The following is a 23,462-nucleotide window of genomic DNA, read 5'->3' on the forward strand; positions in this document are numbered from 1 at the left end:
AGATGCTATCTGTGAACACTGGAGAAACACTTGCATATTCAGCTCATGTTTCTCCTGAGCTTAGACGATACTTATACTATGGCCTATGCAGGCTTGCAATAAGAAAGCCTCTTGCAAAAATATGGACTCGCTGTTTTTGCAAATGCTTGTCTGGATAAAAGCTGTCAATAACTATTCATCAATATGTTTTACTGCCCACTTTTTTTTTTTTTCCAGCATATGCAGTTCCTGTAATGTGTTGTGATAATGCTGGTTTAAAATAGCTGTGATTCCAGTCAGTTCACATTAACAGTAAACAAACAGACGACTCACCAAAGGATAGATCTTCTTTTCCAATAACCCAAATATGCCACCTACTTTTATAAATATGAACACCTATAAAAAGTATCTTCTGTGACAGCTAGTTTTGTGTGTCATCTTGGCTAGGCCACAGAGGCCAGATATCTGATTAAACGTTATTCTGGATGTATTCTGTGAAGGTGCTCTTTGGACGAAGACAACATTTAAGTTGGTGGACTTTTAAAGTCAAATACCTTCCGTAAAGTGAACGGGCTTCATCCAATCACCTGCAACCCTTAACAGAACAAAGATTGACATCCCCCTTAGCAAGAAGGAATTCTGCCAGTGGATTAACTTTGCATTTGAACTGCAACTCTTGCCTGAATCTCCAACCCATTTGCTTACCGCATTAGATTTTGGACTTGCCAAGCCTCCACAATTGCTTAAGCCAACTCCTTAAAATGAATCCCTCCCTCTTTCTTTCTCTATAAATGATAAATAGATAGATGAGTTAGAGATAGATCTATAAGTACATATCTTGTTGGTTCTGTTTCTCTAGATATCTGTGACTGATATACCTTACAATTGCCTTAGAAAAGTCACTCTACCTATTAAAGAAAAAAAATTAACTGGGAGTTCTTAGAATGTTAAGGATAAATACAGGATTAAAAGTATCTTCTTGTTTGTTGACTAGTAGGTTAAAGAAGAGAGAAAGGAACAAGACAACTGTTATATGGCTGCTAACACCAAGTACTTATTTAGGTAACAACCCCATCCATAAATTGCTCATAAATTCCCTATATAATTAGTTTTATTGAATGTTTATAGGTGGCATATTCCCTATCTTTGAAAAGGGAATATCTGAAGTAAATAAAGCAACTTATTGTAAAGTAATATTAAGATATTTAATAAACCATGCACTATGTAACATACACATCAAACATGAAGTGAAGACATTTCCAGGAAAGATGTAGGAATAAGAAGAGACTTAGAGTCCAGGCCACTGAAATGTACCATAGTGAATAAAACAGGCAAGCAACTTGAGACTAGGGATTCGTTTCAAACTTATTACACAAACTATATGGAACATTTTTCAGAAACAGTATAAACTGAATAAAATTGAAAGTAGACATTATAGGTTGACATTAAAAAATTCTTCCAAAGGGAGTGATTCAGTGTTTTAGAAAGTTAGTGAAGTAAATCTGGAAAAATTCCAACAATATTTCCTATTTTGGAAACAAGTCTGATGGTAGGGATGATAAAGAGATCATGATACAGGAAATCTTTTCTGATCATGACAAAGATGATAAATCTTTTCATTACAAATTGAGTGTCACTGGATTTAGTGCTCAGCATGTATGCCCTGCAAAGAAAAATTCCTCCAAGTATTCAAGAAAGGCAAGAAGGTTGCCTGCAAAAGATTAAGAAGTGTTTGTTCTGACTTCTCCTTAGCAATAGTGGAAACCAGAAAAGCAATCTTTATGGATGGATTAACGTTAGTAAACAGTTGAAGGTTTGGTCGATAGCTTACAAAAGAGGTCTGATCTGGAGACAGAAATACCTGCTACTCATCTTCACCCGAAATGATTGCTAGCAAGGAGAATTATAGGCCAGTATTTCCAGATCATTCAAGTCAAAATTCCAGATTTTTAAGGAAATCTCCCAATAGGATCCCTGGGTCAGGAAGATCCCCTGGTGTAGGGAATGGCAACCGACTCCAATATTCTTGCCTGAACAATCCCATGGAGAGAGAGGAGCCTGGGAGGCTACAGTCCATAGGGTCAGAGTCTGACATGACTGAGAAACTGAGCACCTGATATGTAGATATTTGAATTTAAGGTTGTTAGGATTTAAAAAGAAAATATTTGGGTATTGACACATGAGCCAAACAAACACAGGAAACATTAATCTTAAGACTCAGGGGGAGGGGGAGGAGGGAGGAGAAAGGGGTGGGGTGGGGGGAGGGAGAGGAAGAAGAGGAGGAAAAGGACAAGGGAGGAGGAGGAGGAGAAAGGGGGTGGTGTGGAAGAGGAGGAGGAACCAGTCCTGTTGACCCTTTGACTTCAGATTGCCTGCTAAGTTGCTTCAGGGGTGTCCGACTTTTTTGTGACCTCATGAATTGTAGCCCATCAGGCTACTCTGTCCGTGGGATTTCCAGGCAAGAATACTGGAGTGGGTTGTCATTTCCTTCTCCAGGGTATCTTCCTGGCCCAGGGATCGAACCCATATGTTATGTCTCCTGCATCAGCAGGCAGGTTCTTTACCACTAGCGCCACCTGGGAAGGCCGGACTTGAGCTTATGTATGTTAGCTGTTCAGAAGTGTCTAACTCTTTGTGACCCCATGGACTGTAGCTTGCCAGTCTTCTCTGTCCTTGGGGTTCTCCAGGCAAGAATACTGGAGAAGGTTGCCATTTCCTTCTCTAGGGGATCTTCTGGACCTAGGGATTGAACCTGGGTCTCCTGCATTGCAAGCAGATTCTTTGTCATCTGAACCACCAGGGAAGCCCTGGACTTTAGCTTAGTGAGACTGATTTTGAACTTCTGACCTTCAGAACTGTAAGAAGATACATTTGTGTTGCTTTAACATGCTAAGTATTAGTATGTGGTAATTTGTTACAGCATCTGTAGAAAACCATTACAAGTCTCAGTGTCTGAAATTAAATTAGGTTTTTAATCCATACCCAAACTTGCTCCTCTACGTGCTATGTGCTGTGCTTAGTCGCTCAGTTGTGTCTGGCTCTTTGCGACCCCATGGACTGTAGCCTGCCAGGCTCCTCTGTTCATGGGGATTCTCCAGGCAAGAAGGCTAGAGTGGGTTACCATGCCTTCATCCACAGGATCTGGTACCATTATTTATCCAGTTGCTCAAATCAAAAACCAAGGAGTCACCATTGATTTCTCTTTATTTTTCACCTCTTCCTCCAATTAATTAACAATGCCTATTAATTTAAATATATCTCAAATCTGTATATTTTATCATGATCACCTTTGCTGAATCATCACCTTTCTTTTTTATAGAACCTAAATGACTTTGTAAAAATGACCTTTCAGGGAAAATTTCAAATATACACAACATAAAGGAAATAGTATAATGAAACCTATATACTCATTATCCTGCTAAATCCCTTATCAGAATACTCCAATCTTCTTTCTTCTTTTGCTTCTCCTTTCATTTTCCTGAGTATTAAAAAAAAAATATATATATACATATATATATATATATATCATGTCATTTCACCCATATTCATTATGTCTCTCTGGTAAGAACTTTTCTTGGAAATAACCTCATTACCATTTTCATACCTAGGGAGTTAATAATAATTTCTTAATATTTTTGATACAGTTCTTATTTGAATTTCCCCATTGCCTCAAATGTGATTTTTGAAAATGGTTTGTTTGAATCAGATCCAGTTAAATACTTATATTGTGTTCAGTTGTTATGTATTTTAAGACTCTTATTTCATAACAATCCCAACCCCACCTCCATCCCATCATCAGTGCCTTACATACGACATTGATTTGTTGGAGAAATCAGGGGGTTATTTTTCTGTAGACTTCTTAGATTCAGGATTTGTCTGACTGTTTCTTCACAGTGCTAACTTATTCCTTCATTCCCTTTATTTTCCATAAATCTAGAGGGCTAACTAGATTCAGATTCAACATTTTAGGCAAGCATGTTTCCTGTTGCTTTTATCATGTTTTAAGACACATAGCAACTGGTTTTCCCACTTTTAATGATTAGTACAACTGATAGTTCTGATCATGTCAGCCTCATTCCTTTAATATAAAATTCTGTTAACCACTCCCTCCTTGTTTTAGCAACTATAGATAATCATTGCAGAGATCTGTTATTTTATTGTGGGTTGGGAAATGGTGATTTTCTAATTTTATCATTTCTACTGCTTTATTTGCTGAAATTCTATAAATATTAAGAACTTTCTTCCACCAACTATCGATTATCCTGAAATGCAAGTTAGGAGGCTATTGTAATCAGCTTGGCCTGAAGTTTTAGTAGCATTAACTAAAGTGATGGCCCTGGGGATTAAAAATAAATGGTTTCAAAACACATTTTAGCAGTAAAACCCTCAGTATTTGCAATCAATTAGATGTGGTGAAGATGTAGTATGAGTTAAAACTGACCTCTAATTTTCTGGCTTGAATAACTAACTGGTGGGTAGAGATGCCATATACAGGAAAGCTTTGTGATAACCAGCCATGGGAGAAGACAAGATAACCAAGGAGATAATGTATAAATAGAAAGTAGAAGGATAGGGCCTCCATCTTGTTTATTATAATAACTTTTGAGATAAAAGGGGATCCCAAAACAAGAAATGAATTTTCTAAGATTTTAAAAATGGGAAAATACTTCAGCAAGTGGTCAGCCAGTTTTATATTTGAAATAAGCACATCTGAGGCAGCAACAGCAAATGTTATTACAGCTGCACATTCATCCTAGAAGTTAAGGGTCTGTCAGTATTTCCATTATAAACTCCAATTTTCAGGGGTTTATAACTTGGCTATTTTAAAATCATAAATAGGCTGAAACTTACAGGTAATAAAACACTTTAAAAAACAGATTTAATGCATTTTTGTCAAGATCTATTTAAAATATTGCCTAATTTTTCTCAGATAAAGTGACCTACAGTTAATATATTGTGAGACAAATGTTTAATTAGAAACACTTATTTTAAGGTTTCTGGAAATAATTACACTTTATAATAATATCACATTTCATATGGATAGATTAGATGTGGATGGACCACAAACATTATACTGAAGCAGTTTTAACACATTAGAGCCAAACTTGGCATATGCATTGCAGTTTTGGATGAATTTCTTCCCAATAAAACGTGCTATAAATTGGTTAAGATTTTCTGAGGAACAATAATATGTTCAATTTTATTTTATACATAGATATTTTATTATTTTGCAAAATAGAACTTAGTCTCAAAGTTATTGTTTAATTAATAATATTCCATCTTCTTTTGGGGATACAGTATTTTGATTTCCTTTTAGTAATAGAATTTTCTAACATATGGGATGCCAAGTTGATCTAAGGCCTTTGTAAAATCAGTTCACCAGGAACTCTGTCTTAAAGTACAAAAACACTCTTCCCTTATGAAGAACGAGAAGAAACAGAGTGTTATAGAATAAAAACAATCCAATACTATACCTAGGTAAGGTGCAGCATGCAAAGAGTTGGATATGACTGAGTAACCGAGCATGAGTACAATCTTAAAGATGTGAAAACACAAGTATTTGAGGTCATATTTATAAAGATATTAATTTGACATTTGTTCATTAATTCATTTCTTGAGTGCATAAGGGAGAAAAGAATTCTGTCTATAAAATGTAGTTTTTATCTGGAGAAAGTCAATATAGCAGTAAAGAAATCAATAAAATAATTTCAGGTAGTAATAGTGGTATTTGGAAGATAAAACGTGGTGGCGTGACAAGTAAATTAAGAGTTGTATTAGATAGCATGATGTTATTCTTATAAAGTTCAAAAACAGGCATACATAAAAGTCGGAATGGAAAATACTCTAGGGGGTGAAACTATGGGTAATATATTATTTTTCTCTTATGATTCCTGCAGTTGGAAATTTGCCATAGTCAGCCTGCATTGCTTTCTTAATGTAAAAAAATACTGTAAAAATACTTAATGTAAAAAAATAATGTAAAATAGATGAACTTTTTTTTTCCCAAAATGGTTAGTAAAATCCTGTCAAAATGTCTTGGTATGTGGCCTCACTCTGTGGTAGCTGACTCTTACTGTAGTCTATCATAAAGCATGTCTTCAGTGAGCTTTAACCACTCAGAGCACTAATTGAGAAGATCCTGCTTGCTTTCTTCATCAAACGAAGAAATGCAGTCTCCTGTTAATGCAATGGCCTAGATCAGGGATGATCTCACAGCATAGACTCAACAGCACTGATGATGACAGTAAATGAAGAGCTCTCAAGCTTGTAGCTCCTTCAGTGGGCTTCTGGCAGTTTTGTAGGATCTTGTCCACTCAGGTCTGGTCAGGGAGGAGAAGACTGGAAGACACTCCTCAAACAGTAGTTGGGGAGAAATCTGACTAAACTGGTCATCAAAATACAGTTTTGAAGAAAAAAACAAAAGTTGTTATCATCTTTAACAAATTAAACCTTGGTTTTGTTTTTATCCTTTGTCATAAACTTCAGTCTCTCTCTTTTGTTCACAGAAACTCTAAAAAAACAAGCCAATCATTTTGAAAATCCCATCAACATATTTATTTGTCTAATGCCTTGCAAAATTTTATTTCTAGGGACTCCAGTCAACTCCTCTTTGACAACTTTTATTCTGTGAGGTCATGGGAAATTGGCAGACCTAGGAGAAGGCCCAAGGCTATAAACTGACTATGAACTATTATAACAGTGGCAAGCTCAATTATTTTCACTGTCTACCAGTGATATTACTGGTATCTCAGGTATTACTGAAGTTTCCATGTAGAGAGTAGAAAGCCATTTATGTATCATAATTGAAGATAACTCTCTAAGGAGCACTTGTTTCTCATGCCATTGTCCCTGCCTAGAATGACTACTCTGCCATTTTTTGGTAAGTTCCATTTGGTTTACAAGGCCCATTTACTCAACAAATATTTATTGAATACCTGCTTTGTGCCAGAAAATGTTTTAGGCAGTGGATAGACAGTGATGAACAGGAGAGACAAGATTACATTGCTCACGAATCTCATGTTGTGAGAAAGACAATACACAAGTAAACAACTGAATTTCAGTAACAAGGGGAAGTGTTACCTATGGTAGAGAAGAGGACTCTTAACCTCACAGTGGCCAAGGAAAGCCTCTTAAGAGGTTACATTTGTGCAGAGAACTGAGAGAGAGAGTGGAACATGCAATTTAATGAAAGAACGTTCTGGGTAGAAGGTCCCTCAGGAAGGATCTTGACGTAATTGTGAATCTGCAAGATCGACATTCCTCTGATTCTATGCCTGTTTTCAGTGAGAAGCTCTGATTTTCCCATCGTGCAGTGACCATACTCTTATAACAGCAATTGTCTGTGTGTTTCATTTGTTATTGAAAGTAGATTGCATTGTCATACTAGTTGTCTTTAGGAAGTTGAGATGCTTGCTCTCCACTTCAGACTCAGCTCCTCAGACCAGGGACCTTTTCCTATGCTCCTTGATATACCCCAATCAAAAATGGTACTCTCATACAATGAGCATTCAATAAACACTCACTGGTGATCATGATCTGATATGATGACTTAGCTGTTGTCATGTTTTCAAGGAGCATATAAACTTGAGTAAAGATAAAGTTGTACAGAGGGTAGTGAGAGGTTCTGGTTATTAAACAAAATATGTCCAATAAACATATACTGGTTCTGAAAAAAAATAAGCATAATGTAAGAACATGCTTACATATGGTAAAATTATATATGTAATTAATATATATAGGCTCCCCCGTCCCTGGGATTCTCCAGGCAAGAACACTGGAGTGGGTTGCCATTTTCTTCTCCAATGCATGAAAGTGAAGTCAGTTGTGTCCAACTCTTAGCGACCCCATGGACTGCAGCCCACCAGGCTCCTCCATCCATGGGGTTTTCCAGACAAGAGTACTGGAGTAGGGTGCCACTGCCTTCTCCAATATACATACATAGTATATATAAAATAGTTCACTTAGGTTATGCCTGCTATGTCCAAGTGGAGATGACAATTGGGCAGCTGTATATATGAGTACAAACTCAGTAAAGATGTCAGGGGATAACAATATAAATTCAGGAGTCATCAGCATAGATGGCACACTATTTAAAGTAATGGGACTGGATGAGATTAACTAGGCAGAGAATAGAAAGAAGGGTAAGTATAATTTATAGTAGCAAAGAATTGCAAACAACTATTGCTTATCAATAGAGAATTCAATAGGTTGAATAAATTATAAATTATGTATACCGTATATTTTCGTATTACTCTTAATAAGTTATTTACACATGTATTGACTTCAAGAAATATTTAGGATATATATTTTAACCTAAATATAATTTTCAGAGTAATATGAATAATATGTCTACATATTTGTAAAAAACTACATAAATATATATACATGAGTCTATGTAGTAGAAGGATACATTCTAAACTGTGGGGAATGGGATATCAACTTTGTCCTTCTTCATGCAGTTTTAAAAGATCTGATGATAAATATAGACATAAGGCAAATATGTAACTATTTATTTAGAATGTAAAGGAATCTTAGAAAATATATTTATGACAGTATCAATATCCTATCAACAATCCATTTATTCTACTTATGTCATTTTGTATCTTTCCCTTTCTTTTTGTACATCTGCTCCTGTAGAACCTTGACTCAATCTGCTGCACTGGCAACCCTTAGCTGGGGAACTGCCCTTAGGCTGTGGATACCGTTATGCCCACCCACATGAGAGTTGGGAGATGCCTAAGAATTTATGTCTCTCTAGGGGCAGTCATTTCCTAAAGGAAATCAACCTTGAATATTCATGGGAGGACTGCTGCTGAAGCTCCAATATTTTGGCCACCTGATGCCAAGAGCTGACTCAACGGAAAAGACACTGATGCTGGGAAAGACTGAGGGCAGGAGGAGAAGGGGCTGGCAGAGGATGAGATAGATGGTAGGATGGTATCAGAAACTCAATGGACATGAGTTTGAGCAAACTCTGGGAAATAGTGAAGGAGAGGGAAGCCTGGCATGCTGTAGTCTGTGGGGTGAAAAAGAGTCAGACACAACTTAGCAACTGAACAACAGAGGCAATCATTAGCCAATGTCTGATGGGTGAGAAGATTTGAATGGTGCAGAGTTGCTCTGGAGGCAGCATAGATCACACATGTCCCTATACAGTGAGCAGTATGTGTGATCTTTCCTGGAGGCTAAGACAGTAAAGAATTTGCCTGCCATGCAGGAGACCTGGGTTCAATCTCTGGGTCAGAAAGATACCCTGGGGAAGGGAATGGCAACCCACTCCAGTATTCTTACTTGGAGAATTCCATGGACAGAGGAGCCTGGTGGGCTACAGTCCACGGGCTCCCGAAGAGTCAGACAGGACTGAGCAACAAATACTTTCACTTTCATATGTGTGATTCATGCTGTCTCCAGAGCATTTCTGCAGGATTGGAACAAAGTTCTTACTCTTGGGACTTGGCTTAATATCACAGTCTAGCCAGATCTCTTCCCTTCCTAGTCCTGCTGCCCTTCTAGAATTTTCTGGGAATACTTTCTAGCATTTTCTGGGAATACTTCCTGATAAACATGTTTACATACATCCTTGACTCAAAGTGTGCTTTTGGAGACCCCAGCCTAAGACAACAATCAGTCTATATTTTAAGTGCCTACTGAAGTTACCTTCACTCGAGGACTCAGGCATCGTGGACAGGCTGTGTGTGTAGTAGTATAGGTGGTACTCAGAGCTTAGGTGATGAGTCCCACGCTTGGCCAGTAGTTTCCATATGGCCTTGGGCAATTCATCCAACTCTAGGCCTTTGTTTTCTGATCTGTAAGATGGGACTGATAATAGAAGCACTTAACAGAACTATTTCAAGGAGTAAATAAAATAATGTACTTAAAGTGCATCTAGCACATGTTAGGCACTCAAAAATGATTTAAAAATTAATAAAGAATCTTTATGTAAGTATCATGACTGTTTATCTCTATGTATGCTGTGGCAAGTCTGACAAAAGAAGGAGTTTCTTTTACATGAAAATTAATGATACGAAGTTTTCCTCAGGATGAAAGCCACTCTTTACAGAACATTATTTTATTATGTATAACTCATGTGAAATAAACAAAGTCAATACATCATTGATTTTAATGGGACTTTGCACAGCATGATTAATATGCAATTATTTCATAAAAGCATTCTACATGCTGAGAAGTAGTAGCTGGCATAAAGTTTTCAGCATATGCTATTTTTACTATATGTCCCTATGAATACATTGTCATCTGGTATAAAATAAATCAGATAATGAATCAAAAAATGAAAAACTATATCTCCCTAACAACCATATCACATATTTTAGCACTGAATAATATATCATTTTAATGTCTTAAATAACATCACTCTTATGGGAGTAGTGCAATGACCATATCTTTTATTGATCTAGTTTTACTTTAAGAATCTTGTCTTATTGCTTAGAATAACTCAACAGTTCTATCTTCCATATACACAGAACACCATTCTGAGGCCTATTTTTTCTTGGACCCAATACCATGGAATTAATTTATTGTGAACCTATTTTATAATAATGTCTGGACTCTATAAAATTCCCCTGGTTGGGATTAAAGCAAAGTTAGCTAATATTGAATTCTATTTATTACAAACTGAACATTCCTGGTAGTTTCCAATTTCATTTCATACTAAAATCCCCTTGTAATTACTGTCATTCTCTCTATGTTTTCTCTTAATTATTCTGACTAAATTCTCAATTATTCAGGGACCATGTATTTAATCTGTGGATTTTCCAAATCCTCTCTTTTTAATTCTTTTACTGTACATATCTAACCATTTAAATATTTCCTATTTTTATAATTCATCAGGTGATAAATAATGGTAGAATGAGTTCACATTAAAATAAGGAGCTTGTTATTTTAGGAAAATTTCTGGTGAAGGTCTGGCTTCAATGAATGCATACAGTGAATTTTTTTTTTTTTTTACATTTGGGATTCTTAATTCTTTCTTTAGCATCACAGTTAATCTAAAATATTTAAAATAAAAATTCTATACTTTGTTCTTAAATATAATAGTTTTACCAGCAGCAAAGCTCCAAGTGTTTTTTTTTTTTTTAGTTAGACACTTTTAATTATTTAGTATATTAATACAAATATATGAAATAATACATAATTAAATAACATACAAAAAGTTTACTAAATATATATATATTCAATACAACAATAAAGACAACTTAAGTTTTAGTTCCTAAGTCACTGGATACAGACAAGAAAGCAAAAGATACTGAAAAAGTCACCAGCTTGGTCCAATGATGATTTAGAGTTCAAAACTGTTCCACTAGTTAGAACAATATGTTTATGACAAAGGAATTTGTACAGCCATACATGCTTCCTCTGCTATTGTGATAAGTTACTTTATAAGAAAAAAAGTTGGGGGAGGCAAAGCATTTGAATTAACTGACTGTTATTCATAAAACTTTCTAAACACCTCTTTTCATAATATATTTCATTACACTAGGTTGAATTTAGAATGATTAAAATAGGGCTGGGTCATATTATGAGACAAATGGATGAGAAATGCATGCTTTTTAAAAAATGCAAGCTGCTGTCTAAGACTAACAATGTTTTAGTCTGCTATAAAAACAGATAAGCCAAGTTAAGGTTGCCAATGTTACTTCACAATAAATTGAGTTCCACTTCCATTGTGGTAAATATCACAGAAGTACGTGAAGAAGAGCAGTGAAACTGAGACTTCTAGAAAGACCAGTTAATAGCAAAAACAATAAGCAGGCAGTAGACAAGATACCCAGTGATGAGGAAATAGACTTATGGATCAAAGAAGGGAAGAAGAGATGGCATGTCCACAGAAAGGCAAAAGGCAGTCTCAGAAAAGTTCTTTGGTCCCTACCTTCCTGTATTCTTCTTTCATTTCTTTTCTCTTTATCCTTTTTTTTTTTTTCCCCCTGGAATTGCATCTGTTTTTAGAGCAGAATGGAAAATTATTTGGTCCAACTTCTTAACTTTCTGGATGCGAATGTGAAAGTTCATTGAGATATGATTAACACAGAGTTACCACCAGTTGGAGTCAAAGTCAACCTCCGAGCGGTGGCTCCTGGCTCCAAGTCCAGTATCCTTTCAACAGCACAACACTGCATCGTTTTACAAAACCAAGTCCTACAACAGACCTGAGAGGTAAAATGACTTCCTCTGGGAACTCACAGAAGCACTGGGTGGCCTACATGGCAGTGGAAAGTCTTGAAATTCTTAGGCCTTTGACTCCCATTTTTTTTTTTGCTCTTTTAGGTTCCTTGGAGAATGATCCTCTTTCTTCTGCTTGCCTCCTGAGTCAGATTCAAGTAGACCAGGAAATAACTGTCAGGGTTCTGTGTGACTCCTCTAGGGCTCTCGATCTTGGTTCCGATGACGTTTCCAGTAGAGTAGAATTGAGATTAAGACCAGAAGAATTACCAAGGAGACGATGCTTAACAACAGTGGAACTGAAAACCAAAAGCCTTTGTTCACAGTTTCCCTGTAGTCGGTCACAGTCCCCAGGTGTAGCACCTGGCAGATCACATCCTTCCCCACCTGTGTCTTGGGGTCTTTGATCTGGAGGATGCTGGTGACAGATGTTGTTCCATTGGGGTGTGACACGATCTCAGTACTGTTCTCAATCCCTGACCCAAAGACCTTCCAGGAGATCATAGGGGCTGGGCGAGCATTGGCAGAGCAAGTGATATTTAGGTGATCTTCAGATAGTTTATAGTGAAGGAATACTGTGGGCAAAGAGAGTGAGGCAGGCTATTCCTGAGATCTTTCCAGAACCAAAGGTATTAAAGAGGCACTTGTAACACGCCTCATCTTCCAAGGTGGTATTCCAGAAGGTAATGGTTGAGTTCATGAGTCCCAGCTGGGTGATGTTTATCTTGTCCTTGTAGGCAGGCTGGACTACAACCCCATGGTTCTTGCTGTAGGTGATCATGTTTTCTGGGCTTACAGCCTTGATTTTTTGCCATGTCACAATCAAAACTTCCTGGGGATTTTTCAGAGAGCATCTTAAAGAAGCAGGTGTGTTCAGCAGCCCTCTTACATCCTGGGTCACCACAGACACTGCATCCTCGCTCCTGGCCGCGCAGGTTATTTGGTTGCTGCTGAGAAGCCTGGAGGGATCTCACACCCGACCAGGCAGAGCCCCTCCAGTTCCGCGGAGCAAAGACGACTTCTTCCCCACGGATTCACAGCATAATTCATCCTGCTCCCTTTTTTTTTTTTAAAAAGGTCTAATATCAGCCCTTTTTAGACCTTTTTAAAAAAAACACTTGGAGCTTTGCTGCTGGTAAAACTATTATATTTAAGAACAAATATTTTTGTTCTTAAAAAAAATTTTTTTTAAAGGTCTAATATCAGCCCACCATGAGAAACGCTGAGCTGGAAGAAGCACAAGCTGGAATCAAGATTGCTGGGAGAAATATCAATAACTTCAGATATGCAGATGACACCACCTTTATGGCAGAAAGTGAAGAGGAACTAAAAAGCCTCTTGAAGAAAGTGAAAGAAGAGAGTGAAAAAGTTGGCTTAAATCTCAACATTCAGAAAACGAAGATCATGGCATCTGGTTCCATCACTTTGTGGGAAATAGATGGGGAAACAGTGGAAACAGTGTCAGATGTTATTTTTTCGGGCTCCAAAATCACTGCAGATGGTGACTGCAGCCATGAAATTAAAAGACACTTACTCCTTGGAAGAAAAGTTATGACCAACCTAGATAGCATATTCAAAAGCAGAGACATTACTTTGCCAACAAAGGTCCATCTAGTCAAGGCTATGATTTTTCCAGTAGTCATGTATGGATATGAGAGTTGGACTGTGAAGAAAGCTGAGTATTGAAGAATTGGTGCTTTTGAACTGTGGTGTTGGAGAAGACTCTTGAGAGTCCCTTGGACTGCAAGGAGATCCAACCAGTCCATTCTAAAGGAGATCAGTCCTGGGTGTTCTTTGGAAGGAATGATGCTAAAGCTGAAACTCCAGTACTTTGGCTACCTCATGCAAAGAGCTGACTCATTGGAAAAGACCCTGATGCTGGGAGGGATTGGGGGCAGGAGGAGAAGGGGACGACAGAGGATGAGATGGCTGGATGGCATCATCGACTCCATGGACATGAGTTCCGGTGAACTCTGGGAGTTGGTGATGGACAGGGAGGCCTGGCGTGCTGCAATTCATGGGTTTGCAAAGAGCTGGACACGACTGAGCGACTGAACTGAACTGAACTGAATATCAGCCCACCCCATACCGCCCATTACTAAGATGCACATCACTTGAGATAATGGAGGTTGGAAGGGTTTGTTCATAAATTTGAGAAGAGTCTTTGAATAGGATTAGAATCTAAGCTGAAAAGAGTGATTAGGGACAAGTATCAAAACAAGCAATAATTTGTAACAGATCAAAATAATGTTGGTTATGTTCTGAGCCCATGACTTCAGAAATGCTTAAGGATACTGTAATGCAGGCAAAGTGTATATGTGAGGAGCCTAACCTTTACTTATGCACTTCTTTCACTAACTTTCAGGTCTCTTTGACCCCAAGATGATATGTATGTTGACCTTTGGCTCAGGAAAAACACCTGTTGTTCTCAAATCCCACTATCTAATCACCTTCTGAATACTCAGTTATTTTCCTTCCACTCTACACAGGCCAGAATTTTCTATTTCCCCTTGTGATTGATCTTTCCTGGTGACCAAAATAATAAAATAAATAGATTCGTGCTAAAGGGTGGTTATAGTCACTCGTAAGCCCCCCACTCTGTTCCATTTTCCTTTAAGAAAAACTGCATTGAAAATATCTGTAAATCCAATGGAATTTTGAAGTACTTTATAATTTCTGGAAACTGAACAAAGGATCAAATATTATGCTACAGTACATGTTTCTATAAAATAATGAACTTGAATGAGATTGGTAGGTAGAAGAACAATGTCAAAATATAATGTGGAAATCGATTGATTCATTTGTGATCTTTCCCATCATTAATATTTACCACCACCAGGTAGCAACCACCTAACACAAAGTACACAGACGCAACCAAATGCAGCTAGTCAGAGAGGAATGTATCACATGGAATATAATTGCTTTTGGCTCTGTTCAGTCACATGTTCTATGTCCTAGAAATGTTTATTAAGCCTTCTGCCTATCTCTGTGCATTTCACTTCGTCTCTGTCACTTCCTCATGCTCTTTCATCAAGCTATCTTATTTACTGCAATGTTCATTCATTATGGTTAACATCTTTCTAAACTGCTAATATTTTTAATAGAATTAGTGTTAGTGCTCTTGGTTACAAAATTACATACATTATGATGGTCTATCTAACCTAATTTTTCCTTAAGTTTGTTATTTTTAATGCATAATATTTCAGAATGTGAAGTTTTTTGTTTTTTAAAAAATACATATCTCAGGTGATTGCAGGAATGCCTATAAAGCATTTAAAAACTTGGGGGGAGAATTTCTTTCCATCCCACTCTCCTTTCTCTGTCCTTTCCTTGCAGGGGACAGCCTATAGAAAGAAGAGTAATTCTGCCCTCCTCCCCCACCCCAGCTCTCTGTATTTTAAATTTCTGTTATAAGTGATTGTTTTTAGAGTTAAAAAGCTATCCAACTGAAATCTCACCAGTCTTTCCCCAAAGTTATTATTATCAATATGATGAATTTAATTATCAAAGCTCTCCAAGGAGCACAGTTCCAATGCCACTGTTGATATCTTAATTTTTGTTAAAATTCTGTTTAGTTAGGTTCAGATTCTTTGTTTTGAATATTCTCCTACAAGCATGCATGATATTTGAGAAATAGTCTCATTATGTCATCTTTTTCCTTATCATCACTTTAAAATATTTTGAATCACTTTTGGAAGGAGTTTGGCAATCTACAGGGCTTCCCTGGTGGCTCAGATGGTAACGAATCTATCTGCAGTGCAGGAGACCTGGATTCCTGGGTTGGGAAGATCCCCTGGAAAAGGCAATGGCTACTCCTGTATTCTTTCCTGGAGAATTTTACGGACAGAGGAGCCTGATGGGCTACAGTCCATGGCGTTTCAAGGGATTGGATATGACTGAGTGACTAACACAACAACAATGTACAATGCCCCTTGGAAGAAAAGCTATACAAACCTACACAACATATTATAAAGCAGAAACATTACTTTGCCAACAAAGGTCCAACTTGTCAAAGTTATGGTTTTTCCAGTGGTCATGTAGGGATGTGAGAGTTGGACTATAAAGAAAGCTGAGTGCTAAAGAATTGATGCTTTTGAACTGTGGTATTGGAGAAGACTCTTGAGAGTCCCTTGGACTGCAAGGAGATCAAACCAGTCAATCCTAAAGGAAATCAGTCCTGAATATTCTTTGGAAGGACTGATGCTGAAGCTGAAATTCCAATACTGTGGCCATCTGATGTGAAGAACTGACTCATTGGAAAAGACCCCGATGCTGGGAAAGATTAAGGGCAGGAGGAGAAGGGGATGACAGAGAATGAGATGGTTGGATGATATCACCGACTAGATGGACAGGAGTTTGAACAAGCTTGGAGAGTTGTTGAGGGACAGGGAGGCCTGGCGTGCTGCAGTCCATGGGGTTGCAAAGAGTCAGACATGACTGAGAGACTGAACTGAATTGAGGGCCTGTTCTGAGCTTACAAAGAGCTGCAGAATATTCAAGGTGTCCTCAAGATTGTCCACATTTCTGAGTTTGTCACACATTCAGAAATCTTGATTCTACAAAATGTAAAATGCTGTAGATTGGCTACAAAGATGAGATCCAGTCAGCTATACATCCATGCGAACAATTTTGGACACAATTCATAGAAAGGGGACATACCTCAGAGTCCTCTAGACTTTTCTCCAACCTCCCACCCTCAGAATTTCTGCAGCTATTCCAAAACGTAGGGAAATATTTTCATGCCAAAATGTATTAAAGGAGGGAAAAAGATATATAAATTTCAACAAAACATTAATACTTATTATGGGAGGAATAAATCAAGAAAAAAAACTGGGTTATGGAAATGAAGCTAGATACAAAGTTAAACAAAAAATCACATTGAGCCATACATTTGTCTCAGCTTTCCAGTAGCCAGTGTGAATACATATACCCAATATATTGTGCCCATTAGCTGAAACAAATCAGTTATATAGAGGACACAGATTTATTTTTGGAATTAACACCATATAGCAATTTTTCGTTGAGGAATTCATAATCTATGTGATGATAAGACGCATTTTTGCACTTGGGAAAAATTTTAAGGATGAAATTGGTAAGAGAGCTGGCCTCTCATCCTTCAGCAGGGGTAAGATTTAGTTGGAATGAAATGTTTCCAAGCTAAAGAATGACTGGAAATTATTGATGAAGGCAATTTCTATTCCCTGCTGCACCCCAGGTTTTTAAGTAAGATCTGCAATGGCACCCCACTCCGGTACTCTTGCCTGGAGAATCCCATGGACAGAGGAGCCTGGTAGGCTGCAGTCCATGGGGTCGCTAAGAGTCAGACACGACTGAGCGACTTCACTTTCACTTTTCACTTTCATGCATTGGAGAAGGAAATGGCAACCCACTCCAGTGTTCTTGCCTAGAGAATCCCAGGGATGGGGGAGCCTGGCGGGCTGCCGTCTATGGGGTCGCAGGAGTTGGACATGACTGAAGCGATGCAGCAGCAGCAGCAGCTTGTCACAGAACTTAAATGTTAGCTAGTTGGTGTTTATTAAATGAGTGACTGGTCAGAGGTCTCTCTGCTCTCCAGCACCAAGTACCAAGTAGAATGGTAGAGTCTGTCTACCTCTGCTACTGTGTTGAGGATTCAACTTCCTGGGGGAACCACATTTGCTCTGTTAGGGAATGGGAAGCAGCTTCCCAAGTGGCTCAGCAGTAAAGAATCCACCTGCCAATGCAGGAGACACAGGTTTGATCTCTGGCTGGGGAAGATGCCCTAGAGGAGGAAATAGCAACCCACTCCAGTATTCTTGCTTGGAAAATCTCATGGGCAGAGGAGCCTGGCAGGCTACAGTCCATGAGATTGCAAAGTCAGACAGGACAGAGAACACATGGACACACACAGGGAAATGGCAACAGGGAATCCTTTGTTGAGTGTCTAGGATCTGTCAAGCTGAAGATCCTATATAGTGAAGGTGGCTCTTTGAGGCCCATGAGATAGAGCTCCAGTGGGACTTCCTTAAACTTGGGATTGTTTGGGGGTTAGGAATTGAAAAACTTGTGTTCAATTGTCAAGAATTAGCTGTATAGTCTTACGCTAAATTCTTCAAAATGTGTTAACTTTTTTCCTAGTATGTAAGGTGCAGATAGTTACCTGCCCACCCTAACAACTACACCATCCTAGTCTTTTGCCCATTATTTTTTATTTACTGGTTTATTCTGTGAACATATTATACCTACTTGGAGATAGGAACTATGTTTTACTGGCTTCTATCCTAAGTGCTTATCACAATGACTAATATACTGAATATTCAATAAATGTCCACTGGTCCAGTGAGTTAATGGAAATAGCTGGAGAGTTTCACTGTGCTAAATAAATGCAAGCTATTTGAGGGAAGCAGGTAAAACTTAATCTTGTTTTCCTCTCCGTAGGGTTGGTAGGTCCTTCCTGTTGCCCAAATGACCCTAAGGATTCAGTACCAGTTCATACAGAGTCTGGACAGTGCCTGAATGTTGGTGCATCTCACAATCTCATCCTTCTCGAAGTATCATCACTTCCAGGGTTTGGGCTTCCTTTGGATCATGTGGTGTCCAGTGTCACACTGCTTATCATATACAGCCATGTTCACACTTTCAAACACCTGTAAAAAAATCAAAACGTTGCCTCATTTATTCTGTGGTACATTTTCTGTGTGTCTGAGTGCTCCAGGTTTGCATGTTAATTTTCTATAATTACAACAGCAAGGATCTTATTATGTACCAGGTACTACGTGCTTATGTGTATTAACTCACTGTATCTTCACATTTCTATGGGACAAATGTGATTGTTGTCCCATTTGCATGACAGCAGTAGAGGAAAAAACAGATATTAAGTATTTTGCCCACAGTCACACAGTTAAGAGTGATGGAGCCTAGATTGTAGCATGAGATGTCTGGCTCCACAGTCCATGACTTTTCACCACTACACTGTTGCCTCTTAACTGCTTTAGCTGTATAGCTGTATTTTTATGACAATCCATCTTACTTGGGGGAAACAGTTACAAAAAGAATTTTTAATACTAATTATAAAATACTTACCTTTACTTCTATAGTTAACCAAAGTTTTAACTAGTGTCCCTTTCTGTGCTTATACTGGTAATGAGAACTGTATAATACTTGTATAAGACATATATTAAAAAATGGAATTTGGAAGAATGCTTTCAAGTACTCATACAACAAAGAGATTGTGGTAGGAAGTTAAAATAAACACTGGAAATTCACTCAAAACTGTACACTAAAATGCTAATAAATGTTCAACATAAAATATAGTTGACCCTAACACAAGGAACTCGGAGAAGGCAATGGCACCCCACTCCAATACTCTTGCCTGGAAAATCCCATGGACAGAGAAGCCTGGCAGGCTGTAGTCCATGGGGTCCCTAAGAGTCCGGCATGACTGAGTGACTTCACTTTCAATTTTCACTTTCATGCACTGGAGAAGGAAACAGCAATCCACTCCAGTATTCTTGCCTGGAGAATCCCAGGGACAGAGGAACCTAGTGGGCTGCCGTCTATGGGGTCGCTGAGTCAGACACGATTGAAGCGACTTAGCAGCAGCAGCAGCAACACAAGGAACTAATCTGTAACTCTAGTTTAAACTAGACCTAAGTTGCTATGACTGTACCATTTGCTTAAGCTAACTATCCTAATACCAACAATGGTGACAACTGTAAATGTATTGCAAGTCAAGGATCTTGTAAAGCTGATGACTTTGTACATGTATAGTTCCCTTACTAAGGGCAGATCTCATGTGTTGATACCAAATTTTAGCAAATTAGTTATACTTAAGTATTTTAATACGTAATGAATAAAGAAGAAAAAACTGTTACAATAAACAGAACTATGCTAGAGTGCTTCCGAAGACCAGATTTTCACACCTGTTTTCTATTAGCATACAAAAGCTACTAGTGTAAAGAAACCATACATTAAGCATAATTGATTATCCTTAAGCTATGCTCTGTAGGGGTTATCACACCATTTTTAAGAACAATATTAGAAAGGCAAAAGTTATAACTCAAACAGTACACAAGACTTCTTACTTCATCTATAAAAATAGAGAATGCCAGTGCTTTATTTGCCAGAGATAAGGAGGGAAACATGGGTAAAATAAATTTGATAACATAACTCACATTACAAATGATTTTCCTAAATTCACAACTTTCACATTTAGCTGACCTAAATAAAAAGAAAACAAACCAACAAAACACTAACAAAAAAATTTTCACTTGATATAAGTAGGCCAAATCACATCCCTCTGAATGAGGGATTTTAATTCTCAAGCTGGGAAAATATTTTCATTACTTAAATAATTTACCCAAGGTGATAAATAAGCCCTTGGACCAAGTTCAGAAGAAATCGCCTCTATAAGTTTGTTTTAAAGAAGCATACAAAATTTTTACTATGGAACTTGCATGAAATTTTCTTGGTTAAATCTTAACAGTAAAGACAAAAAGTCCATACTACCTTATTGTGTTTCAGGTCTTTTTCTCCCAAACTACTTTCTAGATTTCTTAGGTATGCTGTACTAGTACATATGAAGTTTATTTCACTTAATGGAGTAAGGTGTCATCAACTTTAGCATCCTAAGGAAGTAGTAGGTGTTATTTAAACTTTATCCTCCTTCACCTCCCCCACGTTACCAGTAGTAAAACTTATTAAAAAAAAAAAATGAGGACAAAATAGTCTAGAGGCACCTGGGAAGACAGGGAATTCAGAAAATGAGAGAATATGGCTCTGGAGTGATATCCCGTCTTATTGGAAATACATAGGTGTAACTATAAACCCCTTTACCCTTTCCCTGGCTTTAGACTTAGGGTGTGAGGTGTCAGGGATGTGAATGGAGCCTTCACAAACTGATGTTTTTATACCCCTTTCCCCCCTTTATTTACACGAAACAAAAGAAATAGAAAAAGGAGTGCTTGGTACCACGTGCTTTTGAGGTTTAAAGAGGCCTTAATAAACACGCTGTTTCGGTCGTGGCAGGGGATTGAAAACATTTTTTAATAAATACCGCCAGAAGAATCTCCTGGAAGGGAGACTGAAGTCACTCTCCCTCCCCAGGAGCCCTGGGGGAAAAGGGAGACGGAAGATAATGCCCCCTACTTGCACGTGAAATCTCCCTTACTCCGCCGACCAACCCTCCGCCTCTCCCGCGCCGGTCTGGCCGCCTTGGGAGGTAGCTGGGAGAGAAGACCGCGCTCAGTCCTCCATGGCAAAGTCTTTGGTCTTTTCCTCCTGGTCGCCCACTTTGTAGCGCAGCAGCACGCGCAGGTGACGGTGGTGGTCCTGGGAGGGCAGCAGCGTGATCTCTCCGGAAACATCCGTGTCTTGCTCCACTTGCACCGGCTCGTTCAGGTAGAGGAGCGCCTGCTTCCAGTGCGTGACGGGGTGAAAAGGCGAGGTGGAGAGCACCACGGGTTTCTCCGAGTCCCCTCCGGGGAAGGTCACCTGGAACCAGATGGCAAAGCCGTGCATGGGAGCCGAGCCATAGCAGCTGAAGCGGAAGCGCCCGCCCACCCCGGCCTCCAGCTCCTGCTCCAGGCCGGCGCGGGCCAGCTCCAGCCGAGCAAAGCACTGCGGCCGGGCCAGCACATCCTCGCCGGAGAGGCCTTGTACCACGATTTCTGAGTGGCCCATGAGGCAGCGCGTGGCGAAGCTCTCCAGGCAGCTCATGTCCACGCCGTAGAGTTGCTTCATCTGGCTCCAGAAGCTTAGGCGCAACTCCAGCATCTGGTCGCTGATGGGCGCCACGAAGAGCTCGGCGGAAGCCGGCAGGAGAAGACCGCCCTCCTTCAGCCACTTGGTCCGCGCATGGAGCACAGAGCTCAGCATGGACTCGTGCAGAAGTCCGCAGCCCATCCACTCGCTCACGATGGCATCCACCTGCTCCGGCAACTCCACCGTCTCCACCGGTCCCGGCAGGACGTGCACCCGGTCCTCCAGCCCGTTGAGCCGCACCACTTCCCGGGCCTGTTGCCAGATGTCGCTGGCCTCCACCGCGTACACGCGCCGGGCCCCTGCCTGGGCACAGAAGATGCTGAGGATGCCGGTGCCCGCGCCCACGTCCAGCACGGTCTTGCCTCTCAGCGCTGCCCAGTTCCGCAGGATGCCCAGGCGGTAGGCATCGGTGCGGACGCGGTCGGCAATCATCTCCTCGTGGACCGATACGTCCGAGTAGCACTGGTAGTACAGCTGGTCCCGCTCCCGCCTAGTCCTCCGGGGTCGCGGCACAGCCACCTCCAACTCTCCGCCATCTTCCTCTTCAGTTCCCTCCCCTCCTTCGCCGCCGCCCCCCGACTCAAGCTTTCTTCTCTTGGGCTGCGACATCTTGGCGGCTTGGGCCGACTCCCGGCGTGCGTTGCGCGCCGCGTCTCGGGCTCCAGGAAGCGGGGCCTTATGGTAGTTGTAGTGCGCGCTCGTGCCTCCCGGTTTTGGCAGGTCGCCGGGCGAATGTCAGCCAGATACCAATGATCTGTACTCTGCTCTTTTTCCTGCTCCTTTGGTGTCTTGGAATCCCCTTTCCATCCCCTGCACCCACATTCCATGGTTCTGTACGTTCCTTCTCCTTCTCTCAGATTCTCCAGTCTCTTGCTTTCACGCCCTTCGTGACACGGACACGCCCACTTAAAACTGAAAATCCATGTTTTGTCTTGTCCAACTCCCAGATTTTTTTATTACACAGAATTTTCTGGGCGGCACCGTGCACCTACTGCCTCATCTGGACAGTTGCAACTCTTAAAGCTCTCCAAACGTGGAGATTTGGAAATTGCACTACGTGTTTTTTTTCTCCGTTTTCAGGGGAGGTAGAATGCAAAAGGGAAACGGCAATGGCAGCCCACTCCAGTACTTTTGCCTGGAAAATCCCATGGACGGAGGAGCCTGGTAGGCTGCAGTCCATGGGGTCGCTAAGAGTCGGACACGACTGAGCGAGTTCACTTTCACTTTCCACTTTCATGCATTGGAGAAGGAAATGGCAACCCGCTCCAGTATTCTTGCCTGGAGAATCCCAGGGACTGGGGAGCCTGGTAGGCTGCCGTCTATGGTGTCGCACAAAGTCGGACACGACTGAAGCGACTTAGCAGCAGCAGAATGCAAAAGTGTAAATGAAACTAAGTAAAAACCCAACAGTGTAAAACCCTGGTTTGGATTCCAGTGAGACCACAAATGAACGGAATGATTAGGACAAGTCATGTAAGTCCTCTTGCCTTCAATTACCCATGCACCTTCCAGCAACAAAGAATCTTCAAGGCAGTTGAAAATTAAGTTTCTGGTCTCTATTTTAG

General features: G+C 39.9%; 2 protein-coding genes across 2 annotated transcripts; both read right to left on the minus strand.

The window, feature by feature from the left end:
* Positions 1 to 11,863: 11,863 nt before the first annotated feature.
* Positions 11,864 to 13,220, minus strand: LOC109555998 (OX-2 membrane glycoprotein-like). The gene is given in 2 exon segments (XM_070786013.1): positions 11,864 to 12,739; positions 12,741 to 13,220. Coding segments are annotated over 2 exon segments (582 nt in total). The 5' UTR covers positions 12,938 to 13,220; the 3' UTR covers positions 11,864 to 12,354.
* Positions 13,221 to 21,161: 7,941 nt separating this feature from the next.
* On the minus strand, positions 21,162 to 22,740 carry PRMT6 (protein arginine methyltransferase 6). The gene has a single exon (XM_019956958.2). The coding sequence runs from the start codon at positions 22,504 to 22,506 to the stop codon at positions 21,379 to 21,381; it is 1,128 nt and encodes a 375-aa protein (XP_019812517.1). The 5' UTR covers positions 22,507 to 22,740; the 3' UTR covers positions 21,162 to 21,378.
* Positions 22,741 to 23,462: the final 722 nt, after the last annotated feature.

The sequence above is a fragment of the Bos indicus genome, chromosome 3, assembly GCF_029378745.1.
Source record: "Bos indicus isolate NIAB-ARS_2022 breed Sahiwal x Tharparkar chromosome 3, NIAB-ARS_B.indTharparkar_mat_pri_1.0, whole genome shotgun sequence".
In the NCBI taxonomy this organism is placed as follows: Eukaryota; Metazoa; Chordata; class Mammalia; order Artiodactyla; family Bovidae; genus Bos; species Bos indicus.